The sequence below is a fragment of the Rhamphochromis longiceps genome, linkage group LG7 (genome assembly GCF_057381845.1).
Source record: "Rhamphochromis longiceps isolate RC_006_pf linkage group LG7, R_longiceps_female_GT1.1, whole genome shotgun sequence".
NCBI lineage: Eukaryota > Metazoa > Chordata > Actinopteri > Cichliformes > Cichlidae > Rhamphochromis > Rhamphochromis longiceps.
Window position 1 is genome coordinate 5,432,142 of NC_140563.1, and position 26,228 is coordinate 5,458,369.

Sequence of the window (26,228 nt, forward strand, 5' to 3'; positions counted from 1 at the left end):
AGTTCCACTATAGTACCGTGCAAAAGTCTTAAACCAGCCCCATTTCTTTATATTTTGTTTCTGAGCATCTTGCAGTTTTTTAAAACAGTCTTGAGCAATAGTTTTCCAGGCTTTCCCAAAGTCTTTCAAAGTGTTTTTCTGGACATTGGCTGCTTTTTCACTCCAGTACTTTATTTTTTTCAGAGGAATATTCGTTGTTTGTTAAGCTACTTAATACTTACATATGAATCACTCAATCGCAAAAGAGGCACCTTAGTCAGGGATGGGCCAGTGTTGGGTCTACACAGACAACTTAGCAAACTTAGCAACTTATACTCTGTCTACAGCAGATGAACGGCTTTTCCATTGATCCGCAACCTGTTAATTTAAGTAATAATAGATGCATTATCATCATAGTCTAAATGGAAGGGTGACTGTCAAGAAGCCATTCTAAAGGATATCAAAACAGGTCGAAAAGTCTGAAGCATGCCAAATTATCTTTAAAAAAACAAAAACAAATCAATGCCTGAAAGTCTTACAGAACGATGAATCCAAAATAAAAATTTGTGGCTCAAATGATCGTCATCCGTAAGACAAAGTGTAGTTGGGGATCTTGTCAAAATTGATGGAATTATGAACACAAAAATGTACCAACTGATTTTGATTCCACTCTAAAAACATTACATTGTAAGAATATGGCATTGCTCTTGGCTCAAGAGGAAGAGTAGGTCATCTGCTAATCTGGAGGTCTGTGATTGAGACCAAACCCAAATGTCTAGGAGCAAAGCGCTGTGTGAAGGGTTGAATTAGGCTTGTGGCCTACAAAGGTTAGAGTAGGAAAGTATATTATAGTGCTTTATTTCCTTTTTTTTAAGATAAACATCACTTTGTATAAGCTTGATTTTGCTGTCACAACCATAGAAAGATTACTTTGTTCAGAAACTACTAAAAGACATTTAATTGGCCCCTTGTTTGACGAAGAAAAAAGAAAAAAAGAGCTGCATTAAATATTTGGCTGCTCATAGTCTTTTTGGTTTACAGCTTACAAGTAACAGACACACATTACAGTTTAAAAATTGCCCTTCCTTTATGATCTCATCAGGAGCCATTAGGCTTTTTATGATCACATATAACCCTCTCGACCCCGATGTGGCACCCAGTGTAGAACCAGTTCATGTATTTCATCATTATTTTTATTCACCAAGAACAAAACAAAACAAACAAAAAAAGAAGACTGGTGGTAGTAAAAACAAAGCTACCACAGAGACATTATTCGAACCACTGACGTTAATGGTTCTGGGAGGGGTTACATCAAGAAAGTCACTAATGACCAGCCGATACAGCCCACAGACTCCATCCACCATGACTTGATAATATCCGAGCTTTACATAGTAAAACTATTAAACGTTCAGTCCAGAGGATCAGAATCAAGGAGAACTGGTTCTGCACCAGAACCCAATGGAAAGAATTATTGACGAGTTAGGGAAAGAAATCTCAGGCACTGGTTGTTTGCTGTCTGAATTGCTCTTGCATCAACTGTGAATCTAACAGGTTGTTGTTGTTTTTTTGGGTTTTTTTTGGGGGGGGGGGTGGTGGTCTTACAAGAAATAATACATGGATTATACACTGAAGAAAAATGCCTTAATAAAGACAAACAGCACACTTTTATGGTGAATGTCAGGGAAACATTAAACTAGCTTAAATTAATAAGGCCTTTATATACACACACAATAGTTTAAACATCGAAGGTACACTACACAGCCCATACATACTCATACATGCACACATGAACATCAAAGTGCACTGCATCAAAGTGGTTTAGCGGTGAGAATGAAACAGGAGAGTATCTTTTGCACAGATGAAAGGCAAATGAAAGCCGCTCCACATTGTTGACCTGCCCATTGTCAATTTTAGGTTGAGATACGTACAGTCTCTACTTTAACCCTCCCATCTTCAGAGACAATACACACACACATAAAGTGCTAAACACTAAGTATCAAGATCATAGTAGCCGACTTTGTTTAGAGGGAAAGCTGCCAAGGAACCCGAGACTTGAGGAGAAAAGAGACAGTTGAGAAGTTGAGAGCATAAAAGCAGCGTGTGAAGGATTAGAGTTTTTTTTATTTGCCCTGCAGCCTGACAATAGAACAAAAATAGATCAAAGAGCCGGTCATTGAAAGTCACAAAAGTTCTTACCGAGAAACAGGTCAATAGAGTTTACATCACAAATCTACAGGCTAAATGACTTAATATGACATTAACTTGGGTTTACAAGCATGAAAAAAAAATGGCACAGTTTCAAACGTGTGCTTATTACGTTGAAGAGGTGACCAGATATATTGGTGACTCCAACGCTGTTAGGTCCAGGAACTGAACCATTGGCAAAAGAAATCGTGAGGTGCAGTACTACAGGGTCAGTTCGCTCAAGTCTGATTAGAGTGAGAAACCACAGCATGGTCTGGTTTCATAGTTATTAGTCTGCATAGCATGAAATGTGACTGTGTAGCAGACTCAACTGAAAGTTCAATGGCATGCTCTTTTCTTTGTGTGCATGTGTGTGAGAGAGAGTGTACTGGCCTCTCGCCATGCCAGGTGAGGTACAAGAAGGTGTGCGTGGGTGTGAGCCTAGAAATTTGATGATGTTATAGAACAGAGGGGAAATACTTACATAGCACAAAAGGTTTGAGAACAATCAAAAAGACCAACAAATACCTCCCTCTGGCAGGTAGAAAGAGAATTTCCAGAGAACACAGCCCAGGTGTCTCAAAAAACAAGTGTCAAAGGAGGATTGATTTTGGACACATAGCAAAGTGCTTAAGAAAAGCACAATAAACAGCAGGCCCAGGGTGGGACAGAGGGAAAGGATGGAGGAAGACATGCCAGAAAGTGAGTGATACTGCCAAAAAGTACGAAAACTAGAGAAAAGCAAAAGAGAGCAAGACAAACAACTATGGATATCTAGCTCCCAGGTGTCAGCAAGATAAAGGCCACCTTGTGTTATTCTCTTGAGAACGCCAACAGTTACCAGTTCTCATTAACAGCTGCTCGGCTCTAAAATTTACCCACGCTTACACCGCCTACACTTGAGAATCATAACTACAACAGCTTTCACTGCCACAGTGACTCAGACTTATCAATAAACTGGGAGTGGGAGTGACATTTGTCATTGTCTCTCTGTGTGGGTCCATTTACTACGATGTTGTTAAGAAAAGTGAAAAAAATAACAGTGTTTCCAAGCACACACTGAGGCCCCAGCAGCATATCAATCAGCCATGCACCTCTCGCAAGCATCAAAGACTGTGAGGAAAAAAACAGAACACCTTACACACCCTTATAAACACACACGCACCCTGCACTTACCCAGTTTTGTGCATATATACACAAAGAAACACACCATTCGCACAAACGGACTCACACTTACAAGTATATACAGAAAAACACACACACACACACACACACACACACACACACACAAAAACACACAATTACATAAGCACCCTAGGAGTTTGGCAGAGAAGAGGCAAGAATCAGAGTGGGAGGCCAGGCACCTGGATGAACAGATTATGGTCTAAACCCCACCAGAGACACATAGATGATCTGCCTCAAACTTCAATTTTTCTACCCAGTGTGGGTTCTGGGCTTCTCATTGCCTCAGGAGTGCTGGTAACCTCAGTGACCTTGGCTTGTAGCGGTAGTCAAAATCAGCTTGTCACTATTAAGTGATGACTGGACCTCCTGTCACGTTTAGTGACGCAGTAGATACAGCAGAAACTTGACAAAATAAGAACATCGTATCTACACAGACAAGATTAGTTTTGCCTTCCCTTTCTGTCTCACTGTTGATGCAGCTTCTCTGAGAGACTAATGGTGAAGACTCGATGTGTACAAACTGATTCAAATGCCCCAGTTCAAAGCCAAATAAAAGTACTTTTGACCTCACCTCATGCGTCACTCTCCATGTGAGAGTGAAATGACGGCCTGTCACAAGTCATTGTTGCAACTAAGCTCATTAGAGGATAATCATGAGGTGGTACACACTATCTACACTGTGGAAGACTGAGGCCTCCGTTTTCTGTTTTTGAGCCTGTCACACCACCTGGTGGCCACAATATCAAACATCAGGGACATATTACTGGTCCCGCAAGACCGTTACTGTGGCAGTAAAAATAAATTACTGCAGACTAAATGCAAAACATATGTTCATTGTACCATACGTTCAACTGAAACTACTATAGTCTAAACTCTAAAATAAATTTACAGCCTATACAGGGCAAAAAATGATTGGGTCTTTTTAAAGTTTATTTTATGTTCATTATATCTTTTTTAAGTTTAGTGTAGTTTTGTTTTGTTCTCTTCTTGGATTAGTCACTTGACCACTCTTACTCATTTGTTTTGTGTTCATTATCAATCGCATATGGAGAAAGAAAAAAAAGAAAAAAAGGATCCTCAATCCAAGGAAATCTGCTCTAGAGCTGAACAGCTTGTACTTAAACAGAGAGAGATAGATAGAGTGAATGCTTACAAAGGGCCAGTATGTACAAGTAAGCATTTGTGATTTTTGATTAATGTGTGTACAAATTTACAACTGGAACAATACGCAGACTTCAAACGATAAGCACCTGCATTTATGGGCAACGGCAGCCTGAAAGGACTAAACAAATGGACTAGTATGTAATTTATGGCGCCGTGGAAAAAGACAGGAAAAAAAAAACACTGTGGCAATAAAACTATAAATGAAATATTCCACTGACGTAAAAGTATTTTAGATCAGAGGCATTATATCTGATATATAAGTTATAATAATTATGTACAACAAGCTCTATCGTGAGATCTGTTAAATTAATATGTTAGGAAATACTCAAATCTCTCCCAAAAGACTTTTTCAAGACTTTTCATTTACAGTTCAGAAAGAGGTGATTAGAGGCCAGTGCTGGTGATTATAAAAGACAATTTGCTTGAAAAAGTAACTATGCATTTAAATAAAGTAGTATTAACAGGAAGTTAAGCGTGGGATTTACTGGCTGTTTTACACATTGAGTCATATTAGCAGTGTTTCCCTGAGTCTCACACGGAGCTGAAATGAATCAAGTATGCATGCAGTAAGTGAATGACAAATAAAATATTGAGTTTTGTTGATTTTTTTTTTTAGGGCTGGGGGAAAGGGGGGTGTGAGCTGAGACATTGTGAGGTCTTTGTTATTTACATCAGGGAAAAGAGTAGCATAATACCTAAATGTAAACTAAAAGACAATTTTCAGCCTCAGTGAACTGATGTTGGGTCACAAACACATTTAACCTCCTAAGACCTGAACTCTTCCATGGCATGCATTTTTAAGTTCTCTTTGATATTTGGGAATATTGGGGCCCGATGAATGTAAAAAAAAAAGAATTACCAGATTTTTTTTTTTTACCTTATTTTTGTTTTTAAGAAAAATAAGAGCCACATATCAGGAAATTCGTTTAAAATTTTGATAGGACAGTAGCAGTTTCAAAATAGTGGACGCCAGGTCCTAGGAGGTTAAAATAGAGAAGAATATAACACACGAGAGACTGTAATTTAGTTTTCCAGCAATCACCTTTATGTTTTCCTACTCAAAGAATAATAGGCATCCATTAGCTTAAACAAAAAATGGACTGCAAACCACACTTTTATATTTTATGGACAAATAACCATGTCTAAACTTGAGGCAACCTTGAGAATAAATACAGACTCACTAATCCGTGCATAGTAAAAGTTTCTCCAAGTATTATGTGCTGCAAAATCAATTTACCTGAGAACGGTGTGATAAATAAAGGTGTATGGTAATGAACTCATACATATTAACGTTTATAATCAAAGACTTACTCCATTGGGATGCGAAACTGGACAGTGTCTTGAGGCTGCTCTTTTCCCGGCCTCACCAGGGTCAGAAACCAGCTAGGTCTGAAGATCCTCAGCTGGGGATTGCCCAGCTGGTAGAGAGGATATCTGAGGAGATATGCACAGGCTGGCTCTTATTATCCTTGATATTGTTCCCATAAATCCTATAATATTGTCTAAAAGAAAAGCACAATAACTGCTACCTAGATGATCAAGTAAAATTATGTCTTTAATCTTTGTTTGATTTAAGATAAGCAGCTGAGGTCAGTCCAGCACCAAGAGGGTTCCCTTTTCTACTAAAAATATCTGGAACAGTTCCTTAAACTTTCAGCTCACACAAATGCGTAGAACGGAATTTCTTTGGAGATTTTACTCACTGCCATATAAGCAGGTAGCGCATCTTTCCTTTTACTTAGTTAAGACAAATTGAAAAAACAAATAGAAATAAGGATGGGCAAGAATAACTTTGTCTGAAATCAAGAGCATTGAACTACAGAGGTCTTGACCGGGGATGTCAAATATATTTTACATCGAGGGCCACAAAAGGTCCACTTTGATCTTAAGCTGGCCGAATAAAACTCAGTTTATTATCAGTGTAAACAGATTTCCCTACACATTTAATCCCTGAGATATCTTAATATAAAATAAAGAAGTGCATTTTCGACAGCACATTGCAGTTTTTCTACATGAAAAATGTGAAAGATTACAGAAAAGTTCTGGCAGCTCACTGCCCAAACTGTCCCTATTTATAAAACTTAAAAAAGTACTGTCGATGTTTGAAATTTTCTTGTTTTAACGGAGCTTTTCTGTCATTTAACTGTTTTATTGCTTACATTGATTCGGTATAGTATGAATGGCTATGGGGGAGGTTGTCATCAGCAGGAAAAGCTGTAAAACTTATAAAAATACAGTTAATCCAGCAGCCAGGATCGGGGCTTTATGTTTAGCACTCCTGGTCTATACCTAAGGATGTGAGGTCAAAGATGTGTCTTCCTCCAGACACAAACAAATGCAGCCGGTAAATGGGGGAGACTCAAAGGAATATGAGACACTGAAACAATCTTTTATTAAATACACACACAGAGTTTGTTTTGCACTGCCACGCTTTATAATAACTTCTCCATGAAACTTGGAAAAACAGACAAATCCAAGTCTCCAAACCTAAATGATCAAATATTAGCAGTGTAGCATTTTATTGGATCTTGAGCAAATAGAAAAAATGTGTTTATGATGTTTCTGTTTAGCGGTGGTCCCCCATTAGGCAAGATCGTTTGTATTTACGTAGCTCAGCAATACAAGCTACACATTTCCCGTGCAATGTCTACGGTGCACTAATAACAGCACCCTGTATTAATAAGCGTGGGTTAAACCTCGTAAACAGTCACATTACCCCTACGATGATTTAATATTGCGGCAGATTAGTTGCTGCAATTTCACCAACCTGCAAAGTGACTGCACAACAACTCCAACATCATGTTATGCCGTTTGTTTTTAGCATAGCAGGCTAGCGCCCGCTAAGTTCTTGTTGCTTAGTTATCTGAAATTCACAGTGAGCACATAACTTGCAGTCTAAAATACACTGACAGTTATTGACAGCAACGTGGACTAATCCGACTGCATTCAGGACAGAGTGCATACAGGTCAGCTGGGAGACATGCTAGCAATAGCTTGCTTTCTTAGGTTAAACTGCCAGAAAAGATGACTAGCAATGTATCCACGAGTAAAACTGAGGCTTCTTATTTAAACAAAACACTTGATACTCACAGCAGTCGTGTTACTGGCATCCCTAGAAATTCTTACTGACAGACATACGCTGATAGTTACTTTATAGTTTTTCAAGGTTGTCAAATCCTACACGTGCAGGGATGTGCTTCCGGGAACATTGGCAATGCGCAAGCGCATTGGATATACTACCTTCCTGTGATGCTAGGGTGTTAGTGAGCTGTATGATATGTGTGCTCCTTGTTTCAGCTTATTGAATAATAAACTAAAAGATCCCCATGTTATACCGGACTGTTATGCAGCTAAAAAAAAAAAAAAAAAGCACTGAAAAGATTCAATTACTTTGTCACGCATTCGGTTTCATTTTTGAGAATGTCATTGTTGTGAGCATATTGAGAAATTAGTATATCAGAGAAACAGTCGGGTTGAGCAGTTTGGACAGAAAGGAAAGAAAGACAAAGCCTGCAATGGTTTGTTCATGTGCAAAAAATGACTGTTCTGGCGACCCCTAAAGGGAGCAGTTGATAGAAGAAGAAGAAGATTTTGAGTATATTCTCAGGACATATATGATTAGGCATCAGCAGAGGGAGACCTCCTCCCATCTCTGCATCTTCTTATCTTTGCTTCAGACTCCACATTTGTTGTCTCTTCTTACAACACGATGTGCCTGCACCAAGGGTAAAGATGATTGAAGACCCCCTGAGTGGAACATGAGTCTGTGGCTCAGCTGGTTCAGACCTGGCAGGAAATGGACCTCACTGACAATCCACACTGTGCTTGGGAGGGGAGTTTCCATCAGTTAAGATGTCATGGAGTGGATGTGTGTGTGTCTGTGTGTGTGTGGAAGGCTTTTATTATTATAGAGTTGCGTCAGTGTATGAGGCATTTTGTTGCACTATTTCAGAGCGTCCTATAATGCCACTAGATGTCCAGTTTCATTTTGGTTTTTTTTCTGTAAGAAATGTAAATAATTGCTGCTGCTGAGTTCATTGCTTGTTTACTTGTTTGTTTCTTTGGAACTGGTTCATCTGACAGCTGATACGACGCTGTAGCAGGGAGCCATTATGCTGATGAGCCTGAGGTGCGACGGTTGCTTTAAAAACATAAGCTTGAATGCCAGAATGCAGTGGCTGCTGCTTATTGTGCATAACGACACTGGATTGTTCATTAAAATAGGTTAAATTCTATAAGCTCTAAAATTCATGATTCAACTAATAATAGATTGATACATTCAGGCCCGGCCCTAACCAATCTGGCGCCCTAGGCAAGATTTTAGGTGGCGCCCCCCTACATCGGCAGTGTAGTGTATGTACTCACAAGAAACCGAATAGCTTTGTCTTTGACCTTTTTTTTTTTTACTTAAAGAAAGCAAATTCACAATCAGAATAATTAACAAGATAAAAAAATATATGAATAAATAAATGAATACAAAAAATAAAAAATGAATATATGAAATACAATAAATTTCATTTCATTTCATTTATTTATTTTTTTCACACTTGGTACAACAGATCAAACAAACCAACCACACTTTCTATCAATAAAGCACTACAACCATGTGTGAAAAGGAGCAGGAAGAACAAAATATTCTTATTAAACCCCGCCCCCTATCTACATTCCAACTTATATTACAAGTGGGCACCAAAAATCAGGGAACAAAGTAATATTAACATTTCTCTCCGGTCCTAACCCAAATCAAACAACAAATATACCACTCCACATAGTAACAAGGAGAAAAATAAAATTAAATAAATAAAACAAAAAATTATAATGGATCCATTTTCAATGAACTCCAATTTCATTCACATTCTTCATATTGAGTTATCGTTTTAAGAATGTAACACTTTTTAAAACAATGTAAACTTATACAATTCTTTAAATTATAATGAAGAGAGTTCCACAGTCGTATACCCCTAACCGTTGGACTCATTAATCTTTGTGCAGTCCTAGCTAGCTGATGCTTAAAATAAAATTTCCTTCTGCTATCTTCTCCCCCTGAACACATTAAAAATACTCTTTGTAACTTAAAGGGCAAAATATTATTTTTAGCCTTAAACATAATTAATAGTGTCCGTAATTTCACTAAATCTCCTAATTTTAATAATTTTGATTTTATAAATAATTTATTTGTATGTTCTCTATATTTAACGTTATGAATCATTCGTATCACTTTCTTCTGTAATAAGTTTAGAGGTTTTATAGTATTCTCATATGTATTCCCCCAAACTTCAACACAGTAACTAAAATATGAGAAAAACAATGAAAAATATAAAATGCGCATTGTTTTATGATCTAATAAATCTCTTAAATTTCCCAAAATATAAATGCTTTTGACCATCTTCTTTCTAATATACTCAATATGAGATTTCCACGTCAAATTTTCATCTACTATTACACCCAAAAAACGAAATTTCTCCTCCTCTTCTTTTCTCTTTTTTCTTCCCTGGGCACCTGACAGTTTTGGCCGTTTTGACACCTTGTGTTGATTTTTTGATGTGGTGACGTCCAAAAGGAACCATGATACGGGAAGGGAGGGGGCGCACCGTGCGGGGAGGGGGGGGGGCGTAATGTTGTAACAAATAATATTTCTATTAAATAAGCTTTACTTTACATTTTAATTAACGTGGGATTATTTTTTGTATTTAGAAATAATAGTACCAACTTTTTTTTTTTTGGATGGCGCCCTTAGCATTTGCCTATACGGCCTATGCCACGGGCCGGCCCTGGATACATTCACACAGAGCTTATCAGAGTGCAGGTAACCTACAAATTCATTTAGTAGTTGTTTTATTATTTATACACAGCAGTATTTCTACTGAAAGTAAATAACAGATTGTTTCAATCTCAATGCATCACTTGGATATCTGAAGAATAAAAAAGATGACAGACATTAACTAGGAGGAAGTATTCAATTCAATTCAATTCTTTATTTATTTGTCACATGTAGTTATAACTAGTACAACACACAGTGAAATGTTTTTTCCGGCTAAAAAGTACTCCCCCCCCGACTGTGCATCTTACTAAACTTATAATAAAAAAATATCTATATAAAAGTATAAAAATGTATAATATCGTGCAAAATATTACGCTGTAATAGTTAAGAGCTATAGTGTACGTATTTACGTAAATACAGATGTAAATGATAAAATACAAATAAAAATAAGGATAAAACTCAAAAGAAAATGATATACTGTGTATGGAATTGTCCATCATGTTGTCCGATTTGTGTTTTGATTGAGGAGTCTCACTGTTTGTGGGTAAAAACTCCTCCTGAACCTTTCAGTTCTTGTTTTCAGGCTACAGAGGCGTTTCCCTGACCTCAGTGGCCTGAACAGTTTGTAAGCGGGATGGCTGGAGTCGTTAGTGATCCTGATGGCCCGGGATCTGCACCTTTCAGCGTAGATGTCCTGCAGTGTTGGTAAAGATGTTCCCATAGTGCGTTCAGCTGTGCGCACGACCCTCTGCAGGGCTTTCTGTTGCTGTACTGTGCAGTTCCAGTACCACACCGTGATGTTATTACACAGGATGCTCTCAATGACCCCGGTGTAGAATCTCCTCTGGATGTTCTTGGAGATCTTAAACCTCTTTAAACGTCTCAGATGATAGAGGCGCTGTCTGCCTTTGCTGATGAGGAAGTCCGTATGTGTGTTCCAATTAAGGTCCTCGTTGATATAAACACCGAGGTATTTAAAATTAGAGACTTTCTCCACAGGGTTTCCATTGGTCTGAATTGGGGTGTGAGTTTTCTCGCCTCTCTGTCTCCTAAAATCAATCACCATCTCCTTTGTTTTGCTGATATTCATGGAGAGATGGTTTGCCACACACCACTTTGCTAATCCGTCCACCTCGCTTCGGTAGGCCCTCTCGTCATTCCCGGAGATGAGTCCTACCACTACTGTGTCGTCAGCGAACTTCACAATGGAGTTAGTGGGGTATCTGGCCGTGCAGTCCGCGGTGTAGAGGGAATAAAGAAGAGGGCTAAGCACACATCCCTGGGGGGCCCCTATGTTCAGTGAAAGGGTATGAGAGTACACATCCCCTATTCTCACCGACTGTGGTCTCGCAGTCAAAAAGCTGTGAATCCACCTGCACAAGGATGTGCTGAATCCCAGATCCCGGAGCTTATCCGTAAGGATGTGGGGCACTATGGTGTTGAACGCTGAGCTGTAGTCTATAAACAGCATTCTCACATAGTTCCCACGTCCCTCATCTAGATGGCTCAGTGTGGTGTGCAGGACCTGTGCTACAGCATCTCCAGTGGATCTATTTGTCCGGTATGCAAACTGCAATGAGTCCAAGTCGGGAGGAAGGAAAGAGCTAATAAAGGGTTTCATGAGCCTCTCAAAACATTTCATCACTACAGATGTTAGGGCCACTGGGCGATAATCATTTAGGCTGGCTGGGCGGGTGTTCTTAGGGATCGGAACAATCACTGATGTTTTAAAGCAGGTGGGGACTACCTGCTGGGCCAGGGAGGCATTGAAGATGTTAGTGAAAACTGTAGTTAGCTGATCTGCACATACTCTTAGCACACGTCCCGGTATGCTATCTGGTCCCGCTGCCTTCCTGCAGTTGGTTGCCCTCAGAGCTCTCCTCACGTCATGCTCAGAGAGTATCAGTGGTGCTGGTTCAGCAGCGGGGGCGGGTGCAGGGCTCTGAGATTGAAACTGAGGCGCCTCAAAACGCGCAAAAAAAGCATTGAGTTCGTCAGCTAACTCCGGTTTCGTACATCTCACAGTGCTGGGTTTATAATCTGTGATTGTTCGTAGCCCGTCCCATATACGTCGGGAGTCGCCATATTGGAAATGCGACTCCACCTTGTCCTTGTAACTCCTTTTAGCCGCTTTCACAGTCTTCCTTAAACCATAAGAAGCTGCTTTATAGTTGGTCATATCGCCCGATGTGAGCCCCATATTGTAGGCCGTGGTCCGTGCTTTGAGAGCTCTCCTGACAGTAGAGTCAACCCAAGGTTTTTGATTGGGAAAGGTCCGAATTGTAGTCGAGGGGATGATGGTATCCACTAGCATTCCAATGAAGCTAATCGCTGTGTCCGCAAACTCGTCAATGTTTGCGGAAGTATCCTGGAATACGTCCCAGTCTACATCACCGAGTACGTCCTGCAGCGTCGCCTCTGATTGGACAGTCCAACGTTTGACCTCTCGCGTCACCGGAGCTTCCTGATGAAGCCTTTGTTTATATTCCGGGGCGAGTAAAATGGCGGCGTGGTCCGATTTCCCAAAAGCCGGTAGGGAGATGGCTTTGTAGCCGCATCATCAAACAGCCACACCATATCACTGAAAATCCTTCTTATGCCAGGCTCACTCACCTCTGGGGATCTCGTGTTTGGCATCTGGGTGTTGGCAGCGCATCCTTTTGGTCCTTCAAAGTAGCATTCACATAAATGGGCCAATGACCAAATGGGCGCTAGCCATTGCTTTATAAACGCAATGCAAATATCACCTGGGCAGTGAATCCTAATGCCATGTGATAACTATTTTCAGTAATTATATCATAATTTTATTAATCATCAGTGTTAATACACTTTGGACTAAGAGTATTTTGCAGAAAAATCAAAACTTATGCATATTTATAGCAATTGTTGAATTTAAAATCACTGTAACGAATGTGGAGAAGGATGCGGTTATCTTATCTTATCTTTATTTGATATGCCACTAGTCGGTATTTGTTTGTTTGTATTTTGTGGGTGTTTTTATATTAAATATCATTATCTATATCCTGCATTTTACTTTTTTCACATCAATATCACTGAGATTTCCTAATAAAATTCAGATAAATTAAATTAAATAAACAATTCAGGTCAACACAGTGGATCAGCGTTAAGCATTGTTGCCTCATAGCAACATGACCCCCATGCAATCCTGAATTTGATAATCATAAGAAAATGGCTGGTTAGATATTTCATACCAGATATGTTTACAGTGATTCCTGCATATTTTTCTGCCATTGTAGCTGAAAGCAGAGAACATTTCACAGTAGTCTTGTGGCTCAATCCTGCATCTGTGTTCTAGCTTTGTGAAAAATATTCCTGACAGCGGGTCTGAGAATCCAATAGCAGTAAGGGTACCATTAGCTGGCACATGGAGGTCTGTGTGACCCTCCAAAGATATGCCTCCTCAGACCATTACTAACCCACTGCCAAACTGGCCATGCTGAATGATGATGTTCCAGGCATCTTAACATTCGCTGCAGTGTTTCCAGATTCTTTCACTTCTGTCATGTGCTAGTTCTCAACTTTGAAGATGCCAGTGCTAGTGCCAGTGGTGGCCCTGAAAGTTCTGGTGTTCTCTGGAGAAAGATAATCTGCACCGTGCTGTGTCGTGAGCACAGTTCCCACTAAAGGGCAATGAGCTCTCGTACCATCCTCATGGAGACAGCAGCTTCCTGGAGGCAGTTTTGTAGGATTCTGGCATTGCTGCTCCAGTCTTCACCAAAAAGAGCAGAAATCAGTCATGCTCCTGGGTTAATGGCCATCCGCACCTTTGTCCAGATCACCTCCTGCTATAGGCCATCTTCTAGTATCTTCTTTACACTCCTGAGCCTGTGCAGTCAGGGGAGATAAAGACAGAGCAGTAGCTTTTGACCATGACCAACTGCAAAACCACTCCCGTTTTGACTGTTGTCTCTTTGTTGCATCCCCAATGCATCTATGCTTTTATTTGCACCAGAGCAGTTGAAATGGATTCATAGTCAGTTATGCTTCCTAAGTGGACAGTTTGACATGCTTGAGTTTAATTGATTTTGTGTTCTACTGCGATGATCGAGTGGTCCCTTAATTTTATGAGCAGTGCTCATTAACTAATTTCACTGGCTGCAGTAAGAACACAAACTGAAATATTGTTTTTTTTTATTGCTTTTTTAATACAGAGTTTGGGATATCACAACTGTTCTCATCACTGTTTAAAATTGGCTCTTTGGGAAAATAGATGTAGCTGATTATGCTTATCATTCAATTTTAAATAAGTCATGATTTGGTCGGTGGCTGCTTGTCTGTCTTGCATTTTTAGCTACAGTAGACACACCCACACACGCAAAAGCACTCATACACAAACCCTATCACATTTGTATTTGCAACAATTGTAACTAATACTCAGTTGTGCATGTAGCTGCTATAGCTACAATTCATTCTTAAAGCAATGGTCATTCAATAACTGAAATTGTACTTTTTTAACATCACTATCACTTTGTACTGTGTCTGAGTGAAAGAGAGCAGAACAAAGACAGCAAAAGCAAAGCAGAGATTGTATATTTTGGGACAGTAAAAGCTGGGAGAATTCGAGGGTAGAGGAGGGAGCGCTCTAATAGCAGAGGTGGATAGACGGAAACAGTTCAGTCTACTGTGGCATTGTCCTGCCAAGAGTGAGCACTGGGGCAGCATGGAAACTTTCCCCCTCTGACTCTCAGGCAGTCGCAGGAGAAGTCGTTGGTATTGGATATCCAAGAGAAAGAAAAAAGGAAACAGTAAATTAAAGATCCAGACATGGATGGAAAAGTTTGTCAGCTGAATTCAATAGTTTTGCACGTAACGAGATCCACTGTTTTAGCAATTCCTTCTGAAGTCACTTCAAACCTTCTTGAAGAATGGTCCAGCTCATTCCCTAAACAGTTGCTTGGGTAAAACAGGCTATGTGATAGCTAATGTGACAAAGATGCATGACAGCATCATGCACGTTTGTAATGCTAACGAAAGCTGTCCACAAATAGATTCACACAAGCACCCGCAAAAGTCCTCAAAAGTAGGTCTTTGTCATTAGAACCACAATTTGTCCACAAACATACACACAACATACACAGACTCACAAGGTGAAAGCAGCACTACCTAAGCTATTACATTTACTGTAATGAGGGGTTTTTTTAGACACTTTATCAGCCAAATACCTTACATTCAGTGAATTTTGCACAAAAACAGCGCCTTAGTAGCACGTTAGCATCTCACTGCATAGATACATTAAAGCGGATGATTAGGAATTACAGAAACAAAAATAAAGACAGACAGCAATGAATGAGAGAATGCTTTCAAACTAGAATTGAGTTAAAAGTGGCCTTCAGCTGTTACAGGCGAGGCTCATATAGTAGGTTTGGACTACAGCATGTTATGCGTGTTATGTGTAGCAGATGTGAAATGGTCGACTGCGTTGTGACAACAGACACGGACTGGCTGGAAACAGGGTTTATTCCTATAAAACAGAGTGCAGCAGCAAAATCAGTGTCACACAGCGGCAGCAGGCTTCTCCTCACCCAGTGTGGAGTCCGTACAGCTCTGGCTAGGAAACCCCACACCCGCAATGTGGCCGCAGGTGGCGTTACACTGATTAATGTCCCACTTCAACAATAACACACGGAACCTTAGTTCCACAAAAATAAAGTTCACACAATAAAAAAGTATAACCTATGTACAATACAGTTTTGAGAATGTTCACAATTCGTACATTATATCTCAGCTACATACTCCCCCCTGAACTTCTCAAAACCCGTTAGGTAAGGGTGAGCAACTGAGCGTCACATATAACAATTCGTAACTGTCAGTGATCTGGAAATTCACTACCCGGTGATACGTGCAACAAATATGTTTCCCAACTCATGGGGAAAGTAAACAGAAGAAAGTTGGCCAGACCCCCTAATGTTTACTCGCAAGAGAAAGTGCCTTATACACTATCCTGAACAAACAACACGGTAACAGCTACTATATGATGAATAGTACTCTGAGCTGAAGACAATCTCAAAATAGGTGTTAACATCTGACATGAAAATCACCCAACATATAAAACAAGTAGCCCTCACAGAAACAAGTTCTTGGCAAAGCTGCTCACTACATTGCCTGTTTGTAGGTTTCTTTGCTTCATAGTCTGGATTAACCTATTCACAGGCTTCACTATTCGACCCACTCTCGTCCTGATCTGGCCTGCTGCATTACTTGGGGGTACACCACCATGTTTCACGAGGCTCCCAACCTCGCTGACTGGCTGACTTTCAGGGTAACTGATACTTGGTAGTGTTCCCTCCTCAACTGGGGTAGTGCAAGCCCTGCTGTTGTTGTCATCATCTACTTCAGGGTAAGCAGCTACTTCACTACTGGCACTGTCACTGTCCTGATGCTCCTCATCATCCAACTGCGCACAGACACTGTCTCCAATACTGTCACACTCTTGGGGTCCTCTAGGAGCCGGGACACAGTCATCCGTCATCTGAGCCACCCAACGGGCTGTGCGTTCAGTACAATCGTCCTCAGGATCAGCGACAGGGGATTCTCCATCAGATTGACTCTGCTCCTGGCCGAGTTCTGATTCACTGGCAAAAGACATCTCTGGTTCGCCCTCGGACTCTATGGGCAGGAAATTAGCCTGCAAAAGCAAGTTCCTATGGACAACTTTCTCCTGTCCACTCTTGACGTTCCTGATGCGATACGTGTGGCATGTGGGGTTCTTGGAGATCACAGTGTAGATGGTCGACTCCCACCTATCAGCTAACTTCCTACGACCCCGTTCGCCCTTGTTTGCCAAAAGGACACGATCTCCTTCCTCAATGTCAACACCTTTCTGCTTTTTGTTGTACAGGTCTGCTTGACGCTGCTGACTAGCTCCGGTGTTAGTCTGGGCCAATGCGAGTGCTTCTCTGAGGTCATCTCTCATCCTTTTTACATAACTGTCATAGTCTGTTACATCATTGTCCCTTGCAACATTGTGAAACATGACATCCACTGGTAACCTGGGGATACGCCCGTACATTAGGAAGAACGGTGGACTCATGAGCGGTGCAGTTGTAGACAAAGGTCAATGTCTGCAACATCTGAGGCCACTTGTGCTTCTCCCTCGGAGGTAGGGCTCTGATCATATTTCCCAAGGTCCTGTTAAACCTTTCGGTGTGACCGTTACCCATAGGGTGGTAAGGTGTCATTCTTGACTTCTGCACCCTGGCCACTTGCAGCAGCTCTTGGATCAACTCACTCTCAAAATTGGCGCCCTGGTCTGAATGGATCCTTTGAGGGAAGCCATAGACACAGAAATATCTGTCCCACAACTGGCGCGCAACTTGTTTTGCCGTCTGATCTGAGCACTGGAAAGCATGGGCCATCTTGGTGAAATGGTCAGTCACTACTAGAACATCCACACTCTTGCCCCTGTGATCCTCTGCGGACCAGAAGTCTATGCAGACGAGCTCAAGAGGACCGGTAGTTTTAATGCTTTCAAGAGGAGCCCTCCCCTCAGGCTCGAGTGTTTTGCTGACAACACAACGTTTACAGCACTTGACATGCTCGCGAATGTCATGCTCCATGTTGATCCAGAAAAATCTCTGCCTGGCTAGGTACAGAGTTCTGCTTTGGCCCTGATGGCCAGCATCATCATGGACACCTGACAGGACTTGACTGATTAATGTGGATGGGGTCACGTACTGATGGCGCTTTTTGCCAGTGAGCAGGTCTTTGCTCACTCTGTACAGGATACCATCCAACACTTTCAACTTTTCCCACTGTTTCATCGTCTTTTGCGCTCTGTGCGACAGGTGAGCTCTTTCTCTACGTGATGGACGCCGACCACGTACGACGAACGGAATGACTTGAGACAGTGTCACATCTGCTCTCTGCTCCTCCTGTAGCTCCTGGAGCGAGAAGGCAGACAAGGTGTTCTGGCCTAGTGAGGGAAACCGATCTAGCTCTTGAGTCAACCAGGAGATTGCTCTCTGTTTTGAGCCTTGGTCCCACTCAGCGTGGCCTGCGAAGACTGCGGAAACTTCATCATTAGTCAGGGAACAACACCCTAGGCTCTCTGCAGGGGCCAAACACTCAACACTTTGGTGGTTGGCACTGAGCCTGAATGCATCCTGAACCGAGATTTCTTTGACCTGTTGCGACTCCTCTAACAGGGTTGCATAGGGTTCAGTCATGAGTCTCTGACTAACACGGTTGTGAACGAATGGCTGCCTGCTCAGTGCATCTGCAACGACATTTTTACTGCCAGGAATGTACTTGATGCTGAAATCGTAGGGGGACAGCTTTGACACCCACCTCTGTTCACATGCATCAAGCTTGGGCTTCGTGAGAATATATGTTAGGGGGTTATTGTCTGTCCAGACGGTAAAGCTATGCCCCTTCAACCAGTGGCTGAATTTGTCACAGACAGACCACTTTAGCGCCAGAAACTCAAGGCGATGGGCGGGATAGTTTCTCTGTGCACGGGCGAGGGCCTTGCTGGCAAATGCAACGGGACGTGCTTTACTCTCGCCCTCTTGGACTTGTGACAGCACAGCACCCAAGCCGTCCTGTGAAGCGTCTGTCGACAAGATAAATGGTTTGTTGAAATCAGGGTGAGCAAGCACAACGGAGTCAAGGAGTGCAGCCTTCAAGCGTTCAAACGAGTCAACATGCTCCTTCTTCCAATCACTTGGGCTGAGCCTCCGGAAAGAAGCAGCACCTCGGGCATTTACTTTCTTTCCTTTAGGAGCGGCAGTCAGGGTAAAAAGGGGTCTGGCAATCTTAGAACAGTCCTGTATGAAGTGTTGGTAATACATTACCATACCCATAAACGACTTTATCTTCTTCTGGGATGGCGTAACCCCGTCCTCCATCATGAGATCAGCCTCTGAGATAGCGGTGATCGCCTTAACCTTGTCAGGATCGGTCGAAACCCCACCTTCAGTCACAACATGGCCCAGAAATCTCACACTCCTTCGGAGCAGATGACATTTTTTGGGGGCCAGCTTCAGTCCATGGGCACGTAGTCTGCTAAACACAATCTCCAACCTCCTGAGAGCCTCTGCTTCATTGGGTGCATAAACAAGCAGGTCGTCCAGGTAGCACAGCAGGGTTAGGAAATTCTGGTCGCCAAATATGCCCATCATGAGACGCATGAAGCTCGCCGGGCTGTTGCACAGGCCTTGGGGGAGTCTGTTAAACTCGTAGAGCCCCATTGGTGTTGTGAAGGCCGTTAGCTTTTTGTCCTCCTCTGCCATCTCAATATTGTAGAAGCCAGAGGTGAGATCCATGGCACTGAAAATTGCGTTACCTCCCAGGGCTGCCAGACAGTCTGACTGGTGGGGCAAGGGATGGGCATCCTTGACTGTGCGTGCGTTCAACCAGCGGTAGTCCACGCATATTCTGAGATCTCCATTCTTCTTCCACACCAGTACCAGTGGGGACGCCCACTCACTGTTGGATTTGCGGATCAGCTCTCGCTCCTCCATCTCTGTGAGCACCTGTCGCAACTTGTGGTACTGCCCTGGAGGGACGCGCCGATAGGGAAGTCTGAACGGCCTGTCGTCAGACAGATGGATGCGATGGACAAAATCCTTTGCCAGTCCACAGTCCAGCTTACCCTTGGAAAAGACATCCTCATACCTGTGGATCAGTTGCAGTACCTGAGCCTTCCAGTGGTCTGAGACTTCACAAGAGTCGAGGTCTAGGTCCTCCAACCCCATCTTCTGCAAGCTGTCACGCAGGCTAGGGCAGGAGGGAGGGCTACTCTGTGCGTCGCTACACACTGTCTGGCTCTGGACCCTAAGGGTCTCACTTGGGTTTTGGTCAGAAGCCACTTCGAGATCTTCAACAGCTACACAAGCGGAAGCATCTGCTACCTTAGCGTTTCGTCTCAATGTGATAGGCTTATCACATGTGTTCAGGATTCGAACAGGGACCCACCTATCGCCACTCATAGAAACCACAGTTCTACAGACAATGACACCTTTTTTATGAGTTTGCGATTTTGGTGGTTCAACCAGAATGGCGCTGCCCTCGGAAAGGGGTGATGACGCTGGCAGTCTGCCCCATACAAGGTGCTCTTGCTTGGGGAGTAGAGTCACTGCCTGAGCTAGTTTGACAGTGCCAATGACATCTGGCATTTTGTCACCCCTCCACCGGTTAATGCCAGACAGCATATTCAGAAACTGCACTATTTCAGGCGCTTCTGCTGATTCGGGTTTGCTCAGGACTTGCCAGAAATGGGGGGACAGCCTGAAGTGTCTGAGGAGGTGTTTGATAACATTTGTCCCTAAAATCAACTGATCTTTCTGACCGGGGACCACTAGGGCAGGCACTCTGAACGTACAATCATACACTTCCATTTTCAACTCGCATATACTCTTGGGTTTAACCTGAACTCCACCACAGCCCACTAGCACAATGTCGGTACGAGTGTCGCTTAATTCCAATGCGACCCCAGCGCTCTTTAACTCTCGCTCCGCCTCTTCGCTCAAGGTACACGCCATGGAACCTGTATCAAGAAGGGCCTGCAAAGAGACTTTGTCATTCACCAATGCATTCGTGTAAAAAAGGCTGTCTGCCTCATCAAGTCTTACTATATTCTGGGAAAGTACAACAGTACCAGGTGGGGCACACTTCAGGCTTTCTTTGTATACAGTCTGTATGTCATCACTGGGATTGAGGGTTTCACACTCTTCGCTCACACTGTCCCCTCTCAAGTGCAAGCACCCTAGTTTCCCTGGGGATTATTTTGCTGGGTAATGGGCTCAGCTGCTCTGGGGCAGTCTTTCCTCTGATGCCCAACCTCCAGGCAACCTAGACATCTCCTCTCTCTCATGCAGTGAGTGCGCGTGGAATGTGAGCTATTGCCACAAACCTGGCACGAAGGGAACCTGGCTGAGGCTAGAGGCTGTGGTCTAATTACGGGGTGGACAGGCTGGTTGGAGCGCTCTAACACCCTCTCCAGCATACTGAGCACGCGGTCTAGAGCACTTGGGTCTGAAGCGGCAGCTCCAGCAGCCTTACCCGGGCTGTCCTGGGAACATTTTACTGTACCTACTTGGGCATGGTTCAGTTCAAACTCAGGCGACTCGCTTGTGGTTGTCGCAGTGGCCACGAGGAGGGGATGGGGTCTGGCAGAGCCCAGGCTCTTCTTTTTTGCATGACACTCTCTTTGGTGTTCATCAATGGCTTCCTGAACCTCCATTACTGTCCATTTACTGATGGGCTTACATTTGAAAACACAGGCGAGGCTGGGATCAGGACAATTTCTGATAAACATCATGGCTATCTCTGCCTCCATGTTCTCCATTTTGCCTCCCTGACGCTGTAAATGCTTGTCAGCTGCCTCAGCAGCGATATTAAGCCTCACCCAATAGTCTACTGGGGTCTCTTTTGCAACTGCTTGGGTGGCATAGAAGTCAGCCAGTGGTTGACAGGAGCCAGGACTATCACTAAAATAACGCCTGAGTATGGCATAGATGGTCTCAGGGTTGGTCACTACACCAGAACATGAGTTACTTTTCAAACCCACCTTAACAATGTTTTTAGCTCTGCCGAGGAGGTGGTTTAAGACTTCATCCACCTGCACGGCTCTAGACAACCCTCTCTTCTCTAAGTACACTTCCATCATGTCTATCCACTCATGAACAGAGTACTTATCCGCATCATCACCTCTGTACATAGGTGGGTCTTTGATATCTTGTCGGACCACTAAGTTCACTTTGGAGAGGTCGAGAGTGGTGTCAGGGCTCTTAACTTTGGGGGACTCGGCTGGAGCTGTCTGGTTTGGACCAAGTGGGACTTGACTGGATAGTAGCCGGCTAGCGATTGATTCACCTATCTGGGTTCCCAATTCACCAATGAGCTCACGTAGCTCTTTGTGTGTGCTGTCGTCGCTCAAAGCAGGGGTTGAGGACTGGCGCTCATGAGCTTTATTTCCAATAATGTCATCTGACTCTGCTGGCTCATCACGCGACATTATAGACCTGTCTCTCACTTCATCTGCCCCAGACAGTCTCCAACCTCTCCCAGCGACTGGCGTGAAAAGGTTAAAGGAGTCTTGGCCCCTACCAGCCATGTTGCTTACAGGAGGTTAGCAATAACTACAAAGGGGATCAGAAACAAAAGGAATACAAAAATACCTATCACTCAGAAAAATACAACACAAGTAAACACGGCTCAGTTAGACTCTAACAGGTGTAACTGGGAGAAATGCCTACTAACAGAACACTGGAAATTTTTTGCTGACCCACAGAATAATTTTACTTATATTACAGGTGTCGGAAGTGTTCAGCTCAACCTCAGCGATCGGCAGCGGCTGATCAGATGCATCCGGGTCAAGGCACCACTTTTATGTAGCAGATGTGAAATGGTCGACTGCGTTGTGACAACAGACATGGACTGGCTGGAAACAGGGTTTATTCCTATAAAACAGAGTGCAGCAGCAAAATCAGTGTCACACAGCAGCAGCAGGCTTCTCCTCACCCAGTGTGGAGTCCGTACAGCTCTGGCTAGGAAACCCCACACCCGCAATGTGGCCGCAGGTGGCGTTACACTGATTAATGTCCCACTTCAACAATAACACACGGAACCTTAGTTCCACAAAAATAAAGTTCACACAATAAAAAAGTATAACCTATGTACAATACAGTTTTGAGAATGTTCACAATTCGTACATTATATCTCAGCTACATATGCACCACATTCAGGGATGAGGCAAAACTGTATCAGGGGAACCAATTATCATTTTTGGCAGCAGCTGTTTATAATAGCATTTTCATCACCTGTTGACAATTTATAGCAGATGTTTCTGAGATACGACACAGTAAGACACTGTGGCTTGTCATCCATCAGTGGTCAGTTAACAAGTGGTCTATACTGACATTTTGTTTGTGGCACAGGTAGAAGGTGCTCCACCGCCACAGCTCACACCAAAATATCTTAACAACTACTAGATGGGCCTGCCATAGATTCCAGTGACTTTTCGTCATTGTTCCTGGTGTAATGACAACATACAAAACTTTAGAATTAATCATATTTACCATCACATGTTTTAATACACATAAGAGCAAGCTGACTGTGACATGTAGCACCCACAACCACTTCTTAAGCTCATAGAGTTGTCTTGTTAGATTGATTTGATTAAGTAGCAAATCAGGGAATTCAACTGATAATGACTGAACATAAATTATTACCATGGTGATATATATATATATATATATATGTAAAAAATAAAAAAAAAAAACACCCAGCACGCCCCTGCATGCTTGAAGGATAAACCGCCCGCAGGGGCATGCTGGGTGGTTTTTTTTTTTTGTTTTCTTCGACACCCAACATTCTTCGATACCCAACATCCACAATGACGATATATATATATATATATATATACATATATATGGCCAAATAAGTAACTATTGTGCACAACCACTGTTTCCTGATATTTCCTGTTTTTCTGACATAATCTCATATTTGATGTTTTATATTTTATGTTTGAAGAACATGACTGAAGGTTTAAATCATTTCAACTCTAAGCAAAGTACTAAATCTACTTGACACCGCAAGCATAAATCATTAGCCTGTCCATCCTACACCTAATTAAACATTTGCCCCTGTGCCATCAACACTAAATGAGTGGTCAGAGGTAGTGGCCAGTTAAGGTCAGAGTCCTATGTTTTTTTCTTGTCCCATGTTCACACACTCGAATGGACTGGGTGCATGCCGTGCAGCAATCCTCTGACTATAAATAGCAACCAGTGTCATGGGCAATCTGGATAGCGTGTAAATGTAGACCCTTCCCCCCTCCCGGATGTTCCGTTGAAGTTACCAACCTGACCTCTGACCCAAGAGCCTGGCTGCGACAGGGCCACCGCTGAACTTGAATTTCAGGGTTTCGAATGCAAGCGTGAAAACACAAAAACACATGAGCAATCTTCAAGTACAGTGCATGCACACATGCAAAAAGACACAGTCTAAAAATGCAGAATCTGAAACAGTTTGAGACAGGTAGCAGTTCAAATATGTCACCCGAGGTCCTGAATACTTGCTGCATTCAGTCACTGTAAGAAAGACGTAAGCTGAAAGATCAACTGACTGTTCAGCTTCTTTGTCTCTCAAACAAGGTGCCTATAGAAGCACTGCAAAAAAATAAAACAAGACAATCTTCTTCTACATTCCTATGGTAATATGTAATCATAAAGCTGCATGCAGTTTTCCAGAGATTTTTAAATTGACTGCATTTGGAATAAGGTGATTAGGTAGAGCGCTCACACGGGTTCCCACAGACTTATCCAGTGTCTCTGCCCCTGCCAGAGTTATGTGATAGACCGGGGGGGTAGGAGGAGTGGCTGACATGCATAAATGAGGACAGGGGCAACTGATCTTCAAGGTATGTCAGTCAACACTCTTGGGATATCTGGTGCACTGCACCACAGAAGACCTCAGCCTACAAACGTAACAACATTGTTCCTGATCTGTGATTCCTCTCGTCTCATTTTTGCGTCCAATAAAAGTTTTGTTTGATACCAAAAGAGCCATAAACATGTTACAATAAGAGCTGTGTTGAAATAAATAGAGAGTGATAAATTAAAATGTACATGAGCAGTGTACAGCTTGGGTTGCAAAAAGTTACTGCATAACAGAAAATATGCTTCAGTGAGAGCAGCGTTCAGCATCAACAAATCTCAGTGTCCACTGAGATTAGTCACCATATAAAAGTATGGGTTGACCAGAAGTCCAGTGAATCTATGCTGACTTTATAACTCAAGGCAAAATTAATGCTGACAGTCAGAATCCCACCTTCAATCAATCACACCATCACCTGCAGCATTTCTGTCCTCAGATGTCTTTTGCCCATCACATGAAACGGAAGCACACACAACAAACTAAACTTCACACACTTAATGACACACAGGTCTTTAAATATCAAAACACACATGGAATCTACCATGGATTCCTTTTTTTGTGACAGTGCTGTATCTAAAATGTGCAAAAGTCACAATACTAAAGAGCAACACGTTAAAGAAAACACTTGGTTGTAACATTTTGGCTACTGTATCGTAGAATGTTGGTTAAACAACTTATTTTAAGTGCAAGCTGTTGTCACATGCTGGAATGCAGATCATTTTCAAAACAAGTGACACTTAACAGAAAGAGCAGAGAAAGGCACATCTGGATGTAAAAGCCACAAGCTCATTTAATCATTGCCATCATCTTGTTTTGCATTGTCTGCTCTGTACTGGCTTTTCTTTTTGTGCCATGCATTTATTTTAATATTCTTATGTGTGGTAGTTTTTATATATATATATATATATATATATATATATATATATATATATATATATATATATATATATATATATATATATATATATATATATATATATATATATATATATATATATATATATACATATATGTAACTAAGGAGGAACACCAAGACTGGCATTTGATATTTGATTTTTGATGTTTTTTTATATATTCAAAATATAGCTTTTTGGTATAACTTATGCACATAATGCACAAAGGAGTAGGTTTACTGTAATGTATTTGCTTTGAGCTATATGACTTTGGCCCTGGAGATACAGCAGAGATGTGTGATAAATAACAGGTGCCTCATTTCATTTTGTAACCAGCAAAACTAACAAATTGTCAAAAACCATTTTAATCCCTGCAAAGTCTGTAGAGCCAGTCAACAAGTGACATAATTATTTGTCATTAAAAATAGAGGAAAAAAACATATTTGGCCATTGTGGTAATGAGCCCAAAGATAACGCGCACCCACCCCCCAAAACAAAACAAAAAACAACGACAAAAAACCCACCAAAACAAAATGAAATTAAATTTGTATTTATTATTTTAATTGCTTGAAGCTTGAATAATTTGGAATATAATTGATCCTAAATGTTTGAACGCTTCTTTCATGATTTCACCATCAGTCCTTGACATTACCCTTTGCTTT

At 42.0% G+C, this 26,228-nt stretch overlaps 1 protein-coding gene across 2 annotated transcripts in view; it reads right to left on the reverse strand.

Annotated features, from left to right (window-relative positions):
* mrpl23 (mitochondrial ribosomal protein L23) overlaps positions 1 to 7,740 on the reverse strand; it is a 55,741-nt gene extending 48,001 nt beyond the window's left edge. For both annotated transcript variants that reach the window (XM_085411782.1, XM_085411783.1), the window contains exons 1-2: positions 7,603 to 7,740; positions 5,824 to 5,946 (exon numbers count right to left, since the gene is read on the reverse strand). In XM_085411782.1, coding sequence (XP_085267908.1) covers positions 5,824 to 5,946; positions 7,603 to 7,622 — 143 coding nt within the window. In that variant the 5' untranslated portion in view covers positions 7,623 to 7,740. The remainder of the gene's footprint in view (positions 1 to 5,823; positions 5,947 to 7,602) is intronic.
* Positions 7,741 to 26,228: the final 18,488 nt, after the last annotated feature.